General features: G+C 35.2%; 1 protein-coding gene across 1 annotated transcript in view; it reads right to left on the reverse strand.

Moving 5' to 3' along the window:
* The window catches only part of ACER3 (alkaline ceramidase 3), a 198,914-nt gene that overhangs the window by 111,629 nt on the left and 68,504 nt on the right, over nt 1-18,781 (reverse strand). The window contains exon 2 of the mRNA XM_060104360.1: nt 15,119-15,229. Coding sequence (XP_059960343.1) covers nt 15,119-15,229 — 111 coding nt within the window. The remainder of the gene's footprint in view (nt 1-15,118; nt 15,230-18,781) is intronic.

The raw sequence follows: 18,781 nt of genomic DNA on the forward strand, positions 1-18,781 counted from the left end.
GTCCACTCACTTTCCCCATGACAAATGGTATAGTATTGTTAAGATCACTTCAGATGTCTTTGATTCAGTATGGCAGTGACTACTGTAAGTATGATTGCACTAAACTTAAGGCTACTCCATGCAAAGAATTTCCAGTGGTCCTTTCCATGGGGAAATGACTTTGTGATATTTCTATTTCAGCACTGAAGTCTATTTCTGCTCTACTTTATTAATGTTTTGACTACTTTACCACTCATTTTTTCTTGTTGCCAATTACCCACTCATTTAGATAACTGCATAACAAATACATTTGTACAACTACAAATAGATTTTGTTGTTTATATGCAATTCATCTCTCCTCAATGTAGTATAAGCTCTCTGGGGACAGGCTTTGTCTTTTTATGCTGGCACATAGTATGTACTCAAAATTATTTGTAAAGGAAAGTGAACCTATTTCTTTTTTTTTTTTTTTGCGGTATGCGGGCCTCTCACTGTTGTGGCCTCTCCCGTTGCGGAGCACAGGCTCCGATGCGCAGGCCCAGCGGCCATGGCTCACGGGCCCAGCTGCTCTGCGGCATGTGGGACCCTCCCGGACCGGGGCACGAACCTGCGTCCCCCGCATCGGCAGGGGGACTCCCAACCACTGCGCCACCAGGGAAGCCCAGGAAAGTGAACCTATTTCTATTTTAAAGGAATAAGATAAACAACAATTTGTGACTTTGGGAGTAAAGAGAAAAATTAAATTTCATGAAAAAAACAAATCTCATGGAAAGGGCTTCTTTTGGTTTGTTCTATTTTAGACAATGCACAGTTGTAAATAACTGTCTTATGGCATAATGATTAAAAGCATATATATTTGGGTTCAAGGTATGGCTCTACCATTTACTCATTGTGTGATCTTGGTCAAGTTACTGCTCTTCTCAAATATTACCTTTATAAAATGAAGTTGAAGAGTTCCTCATAGATTGTAGAGAATTTTAAATGACATAATAATATAATTTAATGTACTTCCCACAGAGCCTGGTATATAATAAATGCTCTATGAATGACAATTACTATTATCTCTCTAAACTCCACCAACATTAGCAGCAAATTTTATGACCTCATAAAAAGTAATGACTAAGCCAATACCACATGAAGCTTGGAAAATGTTAAGAGTCCTAACGTCAAATACTAACAGCAACCAGGCAGGCAGAATTTAGCATCAAATAACTTGTCTTTACTTTTCAATTTATTCTCCTAGTTTTATTATGGGACAAGGAGTATTAAATTCACTTGAATTCTTTATCGTCCTTCTCTATATTTAAGCAGAAATAATTTTGCTGATTTTAAAAATGTTTACTTAGGGCTTCCCTGGTGGCGCAGTGGTTGAGAGTCCGCCTGCCGATGCAGGGGACACGGGTTCGTGCCCCGATCCCGGAGGATCCCACATGCCGCGGAGCGGCTGGGCCCGCGAGCCATGGCCGCGGAGCCTGTGTGTCCGGAGCCTGTGCTCCACAACGGGAGAGGCCACAGCAGTGAGAGGCCCGCGTACAGCAAAAAAAAAAAAAAACAAAAAAAAAACAAATAAAAATGTTTACTTAAAACAAGTATTAGGTTCTTAATCCTCCCCTCCTTTTTTTTTTTATTTTGGCTGCCCCAGGTCTTAGTAGAGGCACGTGGGATCTTCACTGCGGCATGCAGGATCTTTAATTGTGGTATGCAGACTTCTTAGTTGCAGCATGCAGACCTCTTAGTTGCAGTGTGCGGACTCTTAGTTGGGCATGCGAACCCTCAGTCATGGCGTGCGTGCGGGATCTAGTTCCCCGACCAGGGATCGAACCTTGGCCCCCTGCATTGGGAGCATGGAGTCTTACTCACTGGACCACCAGGGAAGCTCCCCCCACCTTTTAATAGCAAGTTTTACTAAGAGACCTATTACAAAAATAATCAGAGAAGACATTTTTGATTCTTCTATTGATGTGTTATGAGCATCTCTTCCTTTCATAAAATGTGCATATTGGGGATAAAAATAAACAAAGAGGAAGAGAAAAATATTAGACAAAGGGACTGGGTGGTTCCAAAGCAGCTATAACTGGGCAGGTGGACTAAACTGAAATCAGGCTTATTGTTAAGAACTGGCAATTGCTCAAGGACATGGGATGGGAAAAAATATTTTAAAAGTAATGTCTGTAACTCTTAACTTCCCTAATTCTTCCTCACTGTACTTGGTACCTTTTCTTTATAACACCACACTGTTAGTGCATACTTAATTATAAAAGTATTTGATTAATCTCTTTCCCCTGCTAAACTCTAAGCTCCAATGAACAATGGTTTGAGAGCTAGACCTAGCACATAACTGACTCTCAGTAAAAATTTGTTGAATGAATTTAAAAATGACTAAATTCTTAGTAACTCTAGGCTCTAAGCCAGAACACAACAACTCTCATAAATTACTAACAATCTGTTCCTAATATACTTCTACACAATGCCAAAATTTCCAATTCCTTCTGCAAAATCTCCCTCAACTCCAAAAAGTTCATAGCAACTAAGTAGTTATTATAAATTTTTGGTCGTAAGATTAAGATACTGAAAAATCTTATATGGTATTCAGTAAATGTCCTTGATTTGTTAATCGAATCTGTTTCCAGATAAAGTTTGTTCCCTGTATGTGTGTGTGCATATGTGAATCTCTCTCATACACACACACACATACAAATTTTCTTTTTGGTGGGGAGACTTATCTCAGTGAAAAATTCAAACAAGTACATGAAAAATAAGTCCTAGCAAAAATGCCTGTTGTTTAAAATAAAGTATCCATTCATTCATCAAACAGCCTCATGTATTTGGTTTGCACCAGGTATTGCTGAATGCCAGAAATCCAGAAAAGTAAGAACTCAGCTGCTTTCAGGAAGCAAAGCTTAGTCTTGTAGAAGGGACAGACTTAAAAACCATTCTTATTCAAACTTTGCTGATTTGCCCAATATTGCCTTTTAGACCTTCTCCTTGTGCCCCAGTTCAGGATCCAATGAAGATACTGCATGTAGTTGTCCGTCTCTTTTAATCTGGAACAGTTCCTCAGCCTTCCTTTGTTTTCATGACTTTAACATTTGTTTAAAAAAAAACAAAAACAGGTTGGTTGTTTTATAAAATAACCCTCACAAACTGGGTTTTTCTGATTGTTTTCTCATCATTTGGTTCAGGTTATGCACTTCTGGCAATAATATTATATAAATGATGTTGTTTCCTTTTCAGTGCATCACACCAGGAAGAATCAGTTGTTAGTTTATACTGTTATTAATGATGTTAGGATTGATTACTTGAATAAGGTGGTATCTGCCAGATTTCTATACTGTTACCATTTTTCCATCTGTAACTAATGAGTACATAATTCGTCAGGAGATACTTTCAGGCTGTGTAATCATCATGTTCCCAAATATTTTCACCCAATATTTTTAGCATTCACTGATGACTCCTGAATCAATTATTACGATGATGGTTGCAAAATGATGATTTAAAAAAACCCTATCATTCTGTTTACATTTATTAGTTGGCAATTCTACTCTTTAAAAAAAAAAGCTTTCTGCTTCTCACACCATTTGTTTGTTAGTATCAGTATGAGCTTGTGCATTCTTTTTTTATACCATGTGTTACATAACCCATTACAGTCATTTTCCATTTGGAAGCTCAAATTTTCAGTTTGGCCAAACTGCCTTCTGTGTCATTTTGACATTATTCCCTCATTTTTTGAGCCCTTTCTTACTTTCTGGAGTGACAAGATGTTCCAGACTCATCTCATGCTTTCCCTGCCCTATCCCAGAAATGAGGCATTTCTCCAAGAAGCCTTAGTTCCTTTTAGTGAGGAAAGATTTTTAGAAACCAAGGTGTGGACACTAGGTATGTTCACTGCTACTTAAGACTCATTGCTTCCAGACCCTTTCAGAGGATAGAACATGTGAAATCTTTTTTTATTTTTAATCATACTGATACCTCAGATTTCAATGTTCTCTCAGGGTTCTTCCTTGCCTTCCTCCATCCAAATTTGTATCTCCTTCTTCTACATGAGAACCCTAGCCCCCAACAATATCAATATATTTCCTCATTTGCTTAATCCTAAAATGCAAAGATAACTTCAGAATTGCTATATTCATACCATTACTGACAATAAAAAGTAAATAAATAAATACAAAGTAAATAAAGTTAGTAAAGTAAGGTTCAATATCTCACTGAATTCTCTTTCTGTTTTCAAATTGGGTATATGAGAAAACCATTTCAAAGTTAACTGAATTAATACTTTCCTCTTACGTGGTTATGTTCTGTTTGATAAAGAGTACAATACATTTAAAAAATTAAGATTTTTTTTTTAGAATAGTTTCAGGTTCACAGCAAAATTAGGCAGACGGTACATATATTTCCCATATAATGCCTGTCCTCCTCACTCCCCCCAACCCTCTGGCTTCCCTCATTATCAACACCACTCCCCCAGAGTGGTACATTTGTTACCACAGATGACTCTACACTGACACATTATTAGCACCCCAAGTCCATAGTTTACATTACAGTTCACTCTTGGTTTTGTATATTCTATGGGTTTGGAAAAATATATCCACCATTACAGTATCATACACAATAGTTTCATGATCCTAAAAATCTTCTGTCCTCTGCCTATCACCTCTCTCCCCCCAACACCTAGCAACCACTGATCTTTTAACTGTCTCCACAGTTCTGTCTTTTCCAGAATATCATATAGTTGGGATCATACAGTATGTAGCCTTTTCAGACTGGTTTCTCTCACTTAGTGATACACATTTAAGGTTCCTCCGTGTCTTTACAGTTTGATAACATACTTCTTTTTGGCACTGAATAATATTCCATTGTCTAGAGGTACCACAGTTTCCTGATCCATCCACCTACTGAAGAACATCTTGGTTGCTTCCAAGTTTGGGCTTTACGAATAAAGCTGCTTTTGTGTAGACATACGTTTTCAACTCCTTCGGGTGAATACCAAGGAGAGTGATAGCTGGATAGTATGGTGAGAACACATTTAGTTTTGTAAGAAACGGCCAAACTGTCTTCCAAAGTGGCTGTACCATTTTACATTCCCACCAGCAATGAGTAAGAGTTCCTGTTGCTCCACAGCCTGCATTTGGTGTTGTCAGTGTTCTGAATTTTGGCCATTCTAATAGATGTACAGTAGGATCTTATTGTGGTATTAATTTGCATTTCCCTGATGACATATGATGTGGAACAACTTTTCATATTATTTGCCATCTGTGTATCTTCTTTGATGAGGTGTCTGTTAAGGTCTTTGGTCCATTTTTTCAATCAGGTTGTTTGTTTCCTTATTATTGACTTTTACATTTATATTTTATGTACAAAAAAGATCTGTGTGTATTTTGGATTAACAGTCCTTTATCCGATGTGTCTTTTGCAATTTGTTTTTCTTTGTATTCAATTTTAGGGTCTCTCTTCCTCATTTCCCCAACTCCTGTTCTGGTTGATCTAATTATATTCTTTGAATATGTGAAATCATAACAAGGTTGCAAAAATAAAAAGACAAAAGGGTTTACTCAGAGAAGTGTCACTCCCTCCTCTAGCCTTTCCACCCACGCCCTGTAGAAACTAATTCCATTATTTTTCTGGTTCATGCTATCTATGTCTTTTTTTGAAAAACTAAGCAGATGTACGTATATTTTATTTCCCATTTCTCCAAGAAAAAAATTATATACCGTGTGTGTGTGTGTGTGTGTGTGCGCGCGCGCGCGCGCACGTGCACATACTTTTACATGCTGCATCTTTTACTTAACAATAAATCCTGGAAATCACTCCATATCAGTTCAGAGACGTTCCTCACCCTTTCTGTACCTTCATAATACTCATTGTGTAGATTCACCAGTTTATTCAACCAATTTCCAATATATGGGCTTTTAGGTTGTTTACATTATTTTGTAATTAAAAATAATTCTGTGATAAACAATCTTGCACACATTTAATTTTGAATTACAGGAGATATATCTTCACAGAAAATTTTTTTAAATGTGGTTGCTGAGTCAAAGGGTAAATGCATATACAGTTTTGTTAGATGTTGACAAATTCACCTACAAAAATTTTGCATTCTCACCAGCAATGTGTGAAGAGTACCTATTTCTCCCACAGCCTTGCCAAGAGTGTGTTGTCAAGTGTTTCACTTTTTGTCAATCTGATAAGAGAAAAATAATGTATCAGTGTAGCTGGATATCTTTTCTTATATACGCTGGCTATTCTGTAGCATCTTTTTTGGAGAATGTTCTGTCTGTCTTTATTTCTACTGGATGTTTGGTCCTTTTTATCCTCAATATTTAAAAGTCATTTTTGTATCAGGGATATTAAACCTCTATCCTTAGTGATTGTCACAAATATTTTCACAATTTGGTCTTCTGCTTTGGACTTTGCATATGGTATTCTTTGCCATGCCAAAGGTATTATTTAATTAGCCAACATTTTATTACATCTGGATTTTGAATTATAGTTGTAAATACTTTCCCACACACTGAATATAGAATAATTCACATGTTTTCTTCTAGTACTTGCAAGATTTTAAATCTATCTATTTTTGGCTGCGTTGGGTCTTCATTGCTGCATGCTGTCTTTCTCTAGTTGCGGCGAGTGGGGGCTACTCTTCGTTGCTGTGAGCGGGCTTCTCATTGAGGTGACTTCTTTTGTTGCAGAGCACGGGCTCTAGGCACGTAGGTTTCAGTAGTTGTGGCATGCGGGCTCAGTAGTTGTGGCGCACGGGATTAGTTGCTCCGCGGCATGTGGGATCTTCCCAGACTAGTGCTCCAACCCGTGTCCCCTGCATTGGCAGGCGATTCTTAACCACTACGCCACTAGGGAAGTCCCACGAGATTTCAGTTTTTACATTTAGGTCGCTAATCAATTTAGAACATATTCACATGTATAATGTAAGGTATACATCTATTTTATTTTTCCAAATATCATTTATTAAAATATTCATCTTTGCCCCAATGCTCAGAGATGCCATCTTTACCATACACTAAACTCTAATATGGATTTGGGTCTATTTATGATTTTTCTTTTAAATTCCACTGTATTATCTATCAAAATATCTGTACTCTACTATTTTACTGAGGCAGGTTTTGCAGTATGTTTTAATATATAGGAGGATTAGTACATCCTTCTAGCTCTTCTTTTTTAAAGACTGCCTAGATATCTTTTCATGTTTATATTTTAATATGAACTTTAGTATCAACTTGTTTAAAAAATACTTATTGGGTTTTTTGAATTATTTATTTATTTATTTATGGCTGCGTTGGGTCTTCCTTGTGGTGTGCAGGCTTCTCATTGCAGTGGCTTCTCTTATCGCGGAGCGTGGTCCCTAGGCTCGCGGGCCTCAGTAGTTGTGGCTCGCAGGCTCTAGAGCGCAGGCTCAGAAGTCGTGGTGCACAGGCATAGTTGCTCCGCAGCATGTGGGATCTTCCCGGACCGGGTCTCGAACCCATGTCCCCTGCATTGGCAGGCTGACTCATAACCACTGTACCACCAGGGAAGCCCCCTACTTATTGGTATTTTTATTAGTATTATTTATTAGATATAACTGACATCTTTCAGTTTTCTTAAGTTATTCAAGAACAACTTTTCATTTGTTCAGGTTTACTTTCATGTCTTTCAGAAGTGTTTTAAGTTTTCTTAATATAGGTTTTACACATATCTTGTTAAACTTATTTTTTGATATTTATCCTGTTGGATGTTATTTTAAATGGGATTTTCTTCTCTGTTATATATCTAATGGGATATTGTTTGTATATATGAAGGCTATTGCTTTTTGTGATCATTTTAAACCTGATACTGAACTGAATAGTTTTATTGTTTGAATAATAATTGTTTGCTTGATAACTGATTTTCTAGGCTAGAGCTTTCAGGAATACCATGACAGCTGTAAATAGAGATAGTTTTCCTTCTTTTCCAGTCCTTAATCATTTTCTCTGGTATAGATGTATTGATTAATACCTCCAGTACTCTGTTAAATAGCAGTGGAGACAGACACACTTGCCTTGTTTTGACCTTCATAGGAATGCTTCTAGGGCTTCCACACTGAGTAAAATGCTAGCTTTAGGACTGATGTGTGTATATTATCATGTTAAGACAGGATTTGTGAATTTCTGTTTTCTTGAGTTTTTCTTTTTAAAGCTGAATTTTGACAAAGGCTTTCATAGCATCTATGGAGATAATCATGTGGTTTTTCTTCTTAAATCAATTAATATAGTAAATTGCATGAATGGATCTCCTAAATTTGAATCGTCTTCCATTCTGGGCACAAACTCCATTTGTCTTGATGTTTTATTTCCCTAATGTCGAACTAGATTCTGTTTACTGTTTACTACTTTTTAAAAGAAGAAAACAGAGAGTTAGAAAACTTTACATATCTTGTTTAATAATACAATTCTCCAAAAATCTTTTAAAACCAAAAGATGTTTTGTCCTTTAAGTTTGGCACAAATTCATTTGATAGCAAAACGTGACCTAACTGGACATGAGACTATTTATAGCGATTATTTAGCCTAGTTTCTGTGAATATTCACATGTTAAGCAGCAATATGGATATGTTCACCTACAGGGTGCTGTCCCAGGTTTTGGTGGGCTTAGTATACTATAGCAAACACAGTCTATTAACTTTCTAGAATTCAAAAACAATCTGAGTTCAGAAATACTTCTGGTCCCAAGGATTTGGATAAGGACTTGTTAATGTATATTAGTGATGTAACTGGAAAACATTAAAAGAAAGAAATTGAGCTCAAGCGCTTTCTCTGAACTTCAGAAAATGAACTTTATAAGGATGACTTTCCATGAAGAGATACTGATACAAAGAGACCTGTCTAAAAATTATCCCCCAACTTTCTTCAGTTGGAAGAAGATTACAGGAAAAAATAATTTAGAAAATATGTTCCTCCATATATTCACAAGAATATTAGAAGAGGGCAGATTACTGTATGTGGAATAGTTTCTCAAATCATCGTATCTGTATAAAGATCAAAAAATAACTTTAGGTCTTTAACATGCAAAGGAAATCTCTTAATAAGACCCGATCCTTGGGCTTCCCTGGTGGCGCAGTGGTTGAGAGTCTGCCTGCCGATGCAGGGGATGTGGGTTTGTGCCCTGGTCTGGGAAGATCCCAAATGCCGCGGAGCGGCTGGGCCCGTGAGCCATGGCTTCTGAGCCTGCATGTCCGGAGCCTGTGCTCCGCAACGGGAGAGGCCACAACAGTGAGAGGCCCGCGTACCGCAAAAAAAAAAAAAAAAAAAAAAAAAAACCCGGGTCCTTGTTAAGAGAGAACAGAAAATCCTCAGAGTGACAAATAGGATTCATCTATCTTGAACAATCAGGAGTGGCTGCCTGGATTCTACCTGTCAAGGACAACAGGAAAGTAGTTGTATTCTACTAGAGAAGGGTTATAGCACCTATACATGCTGGCACTGACATATATATATGTATATATATATATATTTTTTTTTTCCTGCTCTACAATTTTCTTTCTTCCTTCAACACCACCTCTGAGATGTAAGGACTAAATATCCCTCCTTCTTTCACACAGTGTGCACATTCCTCCATTTCCTGTGTCCACTGGTTTTTATTTTTTAAACAAGTACTGAGATATACCATTAAGTTCACTCATTGTAAGTGTACAGTTTTAGGAGTTTTAGTAAATTTAAAGAGTTGGGCTACCATCATCACAATCCAGTTCTGTGATAATTCCATCACCCCCCAAGGTTCCCTTATGCCTATTAGCAGTCAACATCCACTCTAAACCCCAAGTAACTAATTACTTGTTTTTATCTCTATAATTTTGCCTTTTCTAGAAATTTCATATGAATAGGATCATATAATCTGTGGTCCTTTTTGTCTTTTGGTTCCTTTCACTTGGCATAATGTTTTTAGGGTTCATCCGTGTTGTTACATGTATCAGTAGTACTTACAAAAAGTATCATTCCTTTTTGTTTGCTAATAATTTACTTGGTATATCTGCACTGATATTGATTCACGATATTAGTTCTTAATTTTCTTTCTTATGGCATTTTTATTAGGTTTACATAACAATGTTGTTTGCCTCATAAAAAGAATTTGGAAGTTTTCTTTCATTATCTATGCTTGAAAAAATTTATGTAGCATTGGGACTATCTGGTCTATGAAGGTTTATTAGAACTCTCTGTGAAACTATCTGGACCCAGTACTTTTGTGGAGGAATTCCTTAATAAGTTACTCTATTTCCTATACAGAAATTGGTCTGTTCAAAGCTTTCTATCTTTGGGGTCAATTTTGACAAACTGTAATTTCCTAGGAAATTATCCCATTTATTTATTTACATAGAGGTTTAAAATTTTTTTCCTTTGTTTCAGTGGATATTTCTTCATTATCATTTATTTTAATGTTTGTTTGCTTCCTTTTTTCTAAAGTTAGCTAGTTGTCTACTTTTTCTTAAAAAAATAGATTTTGATTCATTAATTAGAACATTTTTCTGTTCTCTATCTTGTTACTTTCTGCTTTTATCTTTATAATTTCCTCCCTTAAACTTTCATTTGGTTTATTTTGCAGTCTTTTTCTTGCCTTTTGAGTTGGGATTTTAATTAATTTTTACCTTTAGTTTTTATCTTTTATTATTATTTAATTGTTTAAGCCTATATATTATGCTCTGATGGCTGCTTTATATAAATCCCCATAGATTTTGATATGCAGATTTTTTATTACAACTGTATTTTAGGACTCCTATAATTTCCATTTCTATTTTCCCTTTCAACCAAGAGTTAACAGAAGATTTAAAATTTCAAAGAGGAAGAGCTTTTTTATGGTTTGAATTTGTTGTTAATTTCTAGCATGGATGCACTGTTTTAATATTTTTACTTAATAGAACTTACTGTTTTGTTTTTATGAATGTTCTTAATAGAACTTAACTGTTTTGTTTTTATCAATGTTCTATGTGTACTTCAAAAGAAGGTATATTCTCTATTATAAGGGTGTAAAGTTCAGCATAAAGCCAAAAGATCTATTTTATTGGTTATGCTCTTTAGGTCTTCCAGATATTACTGATATATTTTGTTCACTTCATCTGTCTTGTACTGAGTGTGGCATATTAAAATCTTCTATTAGTCGTATGTTTCTATCTATTTCTCTTTGTGTAGTTTCTGCCATATAATAGTGGTGGTTGCATTATTTGGTAGAGTTATTAAAAACTTGTATTTTCACTTTGAATCATGGCTTCAACATGAAAAACATCCTTCTTTGTCACACAATGCTTTTTGAAGGGAATTCTACTTTATATGATATCAGGATCACTACCCCTGCTTTCTTATTCTTTGTTTCTAACTTTTCTGAATCACTTTGCTTTAGTTTTAGATGTGTCTTTTGTATATAGCATAAAGTTCAATCCTAATTGCTGATCAAATTCAAAAATCTTTTTCTTTTGATATTAAGTTAAGCTGATTCATTTTGATTCATATGACTGATGTTTAATCTCAACTCTGTCATATTGTTTTATTATAATAGTTACATATATTACTTTATATTTAATGTATTTCTCTAAGTGAAATATCTTTTTTGTACTTAATTCTTTTGGTATTTAGAAAAGAGGCTTTTTTGGCCTAGGGGTTACTTTTGTACTTATGCCTTTTATAGAACCCTGAGCTCTTCCCTTTATTTTCTTAACCTTTTACTATCTAGTTTGTTACTTTTAGATCATATTCTTCAATACTCAACTTACTACATAGGCAAAAGTCAATGAACTTATTCTACTTTGCCCTTTCCTTCTCCCATTTAAAAAACTGCATTCTCTCTACTTTACCACACCATATAATGTCCATATACTATTCTTCAGTCCTTATCACATCTGTTTTAGTCTTAGATCTATAGTTAAATGTGTTAAATGCTCATCATCAGACATTTTGCCCAAGTTTGCCCAGTCTTCTCTTAGTTGGATGAACATCATTCTCTAGTACAATGCAGTCAGTAGAACTTTCTGTGATGAAGGCAATGTTCTATATCTGCACTGCCCAATACAGTAGCCATAAGCCACAGCCACATACGGGTACTGAGCACTTGAAACATGGCTAGTGTGACAGAGGAACTGAAATTTGCATTTTATTTAATTTTCATTTATTTAAATTTAATTTACCACATTTGGCTAGCAGGTACTAAATCAGAGAGAGCAGTACTCATGGATTCATCAGGAAGGAGTCATGTGTACAGTTTTCAATGAGTACTTGTATGTTTAAAACTGTCTTTCTATAACCTGGATAACTGAAAAACAATTTGGTTGGAATATAAAATCTTTGGTTTGCACTAAAAATGCAGTTCCACTGATGCCTTTCTTTTTATGTTGCTGATGAGGTCTAGTGCCAGCCTAATTTTCTTGCCCTTATAAATAGTCTGGTCTTTTTTCCTGGAGCTGTGAGGATTTTTCTCATTTTTAAAATCCAGTAATTTTACTAGTCTCTTTCAGAGTTGACCATTCCAAGTCAGTTTTATGAGACAAAAATGGACTTTTCAATATCTAGATTTGGGTCTTCTTCCATTTCCAAAAAGTCTTCTTTCAAATTAATTTGAAAATTAAAATTTTAAATATAAGATCTGTTTCATTGTTTTATTTTCCTTCTTCAGGGACTCCAATTACAGTTGTATTGAATCTTCTTTGTCTGTCTTCCATTTCAGTCACTTTCTCTCTGACCCTTTTTATTTCTTTATCTCATTCTCATCTCTTGCTTCTCTTTCTTTTTTTTTTTTTGCGGTATGCGGGCCTCTCACTGTCGTGGCCTCTCCCGTTGCGGAGCACAGGCTCCGGACGCACAGGCTCAGCGGCCATGGCTCACGGGCCCAGCCGCTCCGTGGCATGTGGGATCTTCCCGGACTGGGGCACAAACCCGTGTCCCCTGCATCGGCAGGCGGACTCTCAACCACTGCGCCACCAGGGAAGCCCGCTTCTCTTTCTTAAATAGCCCTTATTAAATACTCAACACATTGTAATTCAAGCTTAATTTCTTTCCTAACTTTAATCAATTCTAATTTTATTTCTTTTGGGGGTGAGGAAGCTATTTCTGTTATTACTTTTTATTTTTTAATTAATTTTTATAGGAGTTATTAGTTTTTAAATTTTTATTCATTTATTGGTTTGAGGCTAATTCAGTTAGGAGTACTGTGCTGCAGTTTCTTTCTGCTTTATAATTAGTTGTGGGGAAAGAACATCCATGAGCCAAAAGGTATTGATTCTCATTTTCTGTTTTTTTATGACAGTAGCTTTGCATGGATGTAGACTGATTTTGCAGGGGTTCCACTTTGTGGAAAGAGTAAAGGTTTGGGGTGGCTTAAAAGATTTCAAGTTCAAGCCTGCTCCCTTCTGAATAGTAAAGGTTAGTGTCCTTTTTCATATACATTTATTTGTTTTGGTGGCAGGGCGGGGTGCAGGGAGAAGGGTCTAACGTATTTTATAGTTGTTTTGTTTCAGTAGGATCTTAATTCCTCACTCTAACTTCCTTCTTTCCCTACACTTACACATTTCCAATGGCTATCTTCCTCTTTCTAGTTATTTCTTTCCCAGAAGTAATACCTTTCCCAAACTGCCACTTTAGGTCTTGTACACTTTCAAGCCCTTTATTATGTACTTTAAAGTACTGTGTACTTTATCAAGTACTATGATTTACCAGGTCTCATAACGTTTTCAGAAAGTTTGCATTTATCATGAAGCTTTCTCTTTCTATTGGTGTTTTGTCAGATTAAGCCCTCAACTCTTCTCTCCTCTTTTCCATATAGTTTTTCAAACCTCCCCAAGTCTAAAACATTAAAGACAGTTCTGCTAGAATGTGGTGTTTATTTCTTGTTTAAAAATGATTTGACGTTCATGGTATTCTTTTTCTCTTAGTAAGGTTGAAAGTGTGGGCTAAGTGTGGTTTTATTTACTTTCCTTCTTAATCTATATGGTTTTCTAGAAGCATGAATGGACAAATTCTAACTCAGGAGGTCAGTATTATCCTAGGGCAACTTGGAAGTCCCTCAAATCTTTTTATTCTTATTGTTATTACTGATTGTGATTTGTTGGTATTTTATAAACATTCTTAAAACATCCCAGGAATTAAAGCAAAGGGCTAAGTTTGTGGACAAGTATTCCTTTTGAAGATGAATGAAGTAACTTTCTCACAACACCACACATATAAGAAACAGATTCAGAAATTAAACTCTCATATGCAATGACTAATATAATTATATAAAATCTGATATGATATACTATAGCTTACAGTTTTGTGGTAATTAGAGGTCCTTTCTGCCCATGTGTAAATAATATCTACCTTGAACTAAAACAAAAGAAATTGTGTTTAATTTAGAAAGTTACATAAAAGAAGCAAACTAGAACCTACTTTCTTTGCTATTTTTGTCTTTATGATGATAATGCAAGGACATGAAAGAGTCGTTTTCCCATCTTAGGCTCTGGTAAAGTTCACTCATCCCTCCATGTAACATTTACTGAGGACCACTAACTTGCCAGGCAATAGGGATACAAAGATAACTAAGACACGGTCCCTGTCTCACAGACAAGTAGAGGAACAGGAGTAAGTTGCAGATGATCAGATATAGTAGAATATCCTTTACAAAAAGTTTTAAAATATGTGAATGATATTTTTCAGGATACATACATATATAGTATAAATACAAAAACATGTGAGAAAATGATAATCAAATTCAGTATAGAGGTTAATTCTAGCAGGGTGAGCTGGGAGGAAGATGGGAATAAAATCAAGCAGAAGTAGAAAGGGAGCTTCAACTTTACCTATAGTAGTTTATTTCTTTAAAAAAGAAAAAGTAAGAACTGAGACAAATATTGCAAAGTGTTAAGATCTGACAAAGAAGGATGGTGAGATACATGGATATATTTGTTATATTATCCTTGTTCTTTTCTGGATATTTGAATTATCTTGTTTTTTTTTAATTTATTCAAAATATGGTTCAAATATTGGCAAGATTTATGGAGTTTTAATTCAGAAGTTTCAGAATGTGCTCAAGTTATATAATAAACAACACAAAATTGAGAAACAATTTTAGGAAAGAATGAGAAAAACAGTCTGTCTGAATATGTATGGTACATCATTTTTTTTTACATAATTTTTTAGATGAAGTGTTATACATACCTGTAAGTGCTAAATAGGAAGCAATGTACCGCTTTTCCAGTCCACCTCTAACACTCTGAATTGCACCAAAAATTGGAGGTATAATCATAATCAGGTTACTCACTGTATTCCCTATAGGAAAAAAAACACACAAGAAGATAATGAGATTAATCAATACTACTTTAAATAAAGATATACATAGTTAGCCCTTAGCAAAAATTAAGTAGGTGACTTCTTAGAAAGATGATGGAAAGATATTTATAAGGTGCTAAAGGAAAATAGTTCTCTACTCAACAAAAATTTCATATAAAAATCAAAGTAAAATACAGATAACTTCAGAAAATGAAACTAAGAATTTTCAACCAGAACATCCACTAAAGGAACTTCTAAATTCTCAAGGTAAAAAGCAAAAGTATCTCAGAAAGAAACTCAAAGATAAGCAAAGTGTGAGTTGGAAAAAGCAGCTTACACCAATGCTACTGCAAGGGTGGTCCATGGATAACAGTATGACAAGATAAAATACAGAACTGAGTTAATTTGTCTCTTGAAATGAATGACAACAAATCAGAGCTTGCATTTTTCATCTCTTCTTAAACTTTAATTTTTGTGGCAATGTTTTTAGTTCCTAGTTTCTGTTTCTAGTAAACACAAAAGGCAATGGATCTTGATCTGATTTTTGATCCTCTCTTTACAAAAACAGAGCTGAAACATGAATAGCAAAGAAACAATAGAAACCGTAATAGCAGAAATAAATAGTAAAATGGCTAAACTATTTTGTATATTGATTCTGGGTAGTATTTTGTACATTTATTCTGGGAATATAGTGGCACAAAACATTCAAAATTCCAAATTTGTGATTTTCAACATAGGAGCTGATATCAGGACAAATATCAATTAATGGACATATACAAAACACTCTACCCTACAACAACAGTACATACATTCTTCTCAAGGGCACCTAAACATTTTCCAGGATAGAGCATATGTTAGGCCATAAATTAAGTCTCAATAGACTTAAAAAGGCAGATATAAAGTATCATACAAAATATCTCTTCCAACCACAAAAGAATGACGTTAGAAATAAATAACAGAAGGAAAACTGGAAAATTCACAAACCTGTGGAAATTAAACAAAATATTATTAAACAATCAATGTATCAAAGAATAAATCACCAACCAAATTAGAAAATACTTAAGAGATGAATTAAAATTAATACACAACATATCAAAATTAATGGGATGTAGTAAAAGCAGTGCTGAGTGGGAAATTTACAGCTATAAGTGCTTACATTTAAGATCTTCCAGCTGAAATGAAAGAATGTTACTTAGTAACATGAAAATATATGAAAATGTATAACACACTGGTAAAGCTGAGCATAATCAAATTCAGAATACTGTAATACTGTAATATGATGGTGTATTAATCACTTAAGTCTAGTACAATGATGTAAGGACAAAAGTATTAAAAATAACCACAGCTACAATAATTTGTTAATAAACACAAAATAAAAAGCAGGTAAATTGTGATATCAAAATCCTAAAAGGGTGTAGTAAAAGGGTAGAGTTTTAGTATGCAAGGTTGCTATCAGTGTGAAAAAGACAGTTATATCTATAAGTTGTTTTATGTAAGCCTCATGGTAACCACAAAGCAAAAACCTACATTAGACACAACAAAAGATTGTTGTTGGAGGGAATCAAAAAGGAGGGAATTGAAGTATACCACTACAGAAAATCATCAATTCACAAAGGAAAGCAGCAAGAAAGGAATACAGGAACTACAAAACAGCCAGAAAACAATTAATAAAATGAAACTAGAAAGTCCTTATCTATCAATAATTGCTCTAAATGTAAATGTGTTAAATTCTCCAATTAAAAGGCAAACAGTGACTGGAAGGATAAAAAAACAAGACCCAACTACATGCTGGCTACAAGAGATTTACTTCAGCTTTAAAGACATACATGGGCTCAAAGTGAATGGATTAAAAAAGATATTCTATGGAAGTAAAAACCAAAAGAGAGCAAAGATAGCTATAGTTATATCAGACAAAATAGACTTTAAGACAAAAACTGTAACAAGACAAAGAAGATCATTATGTAATAATAAAGGGTTAATTCATCAAAAGGATATATCAGTAGTAAATATATATGCACCCAAATCAGAGCACCTAATTATATTAAGCAAATATCAACAGATCTGAAGGAAGAAATAGACCACAATACAACAGTAGTAGGGGATTCTATACCCCACTTTCAACAATGGATAGATCATCCAGACAGAAAATCAACACAGAAAAGTTGGATTTCAACTACACTTGAAACCAAATGGACCTAACAGACATATATAAAACATTCCATCCAAGAGGCAGCAGAGCACACATTTTCCTCAAGTACACACAGAACATTCTCCAGGACAGGTGATATAATAGGTCACAAAACAAGTGTTAGAAAATTTAAGAAAACTGAAATCACATGAAGTATCTTTCCTAACTACAATGGCATAAAACTAAACATCAACAATAGGAGGAAAACTAGAAATTCACAAATATGTCAAAGTTAAACAACACACTCCTGAACAACAAATGGGGCAAAGAAGAAGTCAAAAGGTAAAATAAAAAATATCTTGAAACAAATGAAAATGGAAACACAACATACCAAAACTTATGGGATACAGCTAAAGTAGTTCTAAGAAGAAAGTTTATAGTAATAAATGCCTATATTAAGAAAAAAGATCACAAATAAACAACCTGACATAATACCTCAAAGAGCCAGAAAAAGAACAAACTAAGCCCAAATTCAGGAGAAGGAAAGAAATAAAGATCAGAGTGGATATAACGAAACTAAGAGCTGTTTTTTTTTTAAAAAAAATAAACAAAATTGACAAACTTTTAGCTAGACTAACTCAAAAAAAGAGGACTCAAATAAATAAAATGAGAAAAAAAAGAGGATATTAAAACTAATACCACAGAAACACTCACTGGGGAAAGGTTCGTCTCTTCAATAAATAGTTTTGGGAAAACTAGATAACCACACACAGAAGAATGAAACTGAACCTCTATCTTAAAAAATGAACTCAAACTGGATTAAAGATTTAAGCACACATGAAAAACGTGCTCAACAACACTAATCACAAGGGAAATGCAAATCAAAACCACAGTGAGATACCATCTCACACCTTATCGCTAATTATTAGAGAAATGCAAATCAAAACTACAGTGAGGTACCATCTCACACTGGTCAGAATGGCCATCATTGAAAAGTCTACTAATAACAAGTGCTGGAGATGGTGTGGAGAAAAGGGAACCCTCCTACACTGTTGGTGGGAATGTAAACTGCTGCAGCCGCTATAGAAAACCATATGGAGGTGCCTCAGAAAACTAAAAATAGGGCTTCCCTGGTGGCGCAGTGGTTGAGAATCTGCCTGCCAATGCAGGGGATGCAGGTTCGAGCCCTGGTCTGGGAGGATCCCACATGCCGCAGAGCAACTAGGCCTGTGAGCCACAGCTACTGAGCCTGCACATCTGGAGCCTGTGCTCCACAACAAGAGAGGCCGCGATAGTGAGAGGCCCACGCACCACAATGAGAGTGGCCCCCGCTTGCCACAACTAGAGAAAGCCCTCGCACAGAAACAAAGACCCAACGCAGCAAAAATAAATTAATTAATTAATAAACTCCTACCCCCAACATC

This window comes from Mesoplodon densirostris, chromosome 7 (assembly GCF_025265405.1).
Source record: "Mesoplodon densirostris isolate mMesDen1 chromosome 7, mMesDen1 primary haplotype, whole genome shotgun sequence".
Lineage (NCBI taxonomy): Eukaryota > Metazoa > Chordata > Mammalia > Artiodactyla > Ziphiidae > Mesoplodon > Mesoplodon densirostris.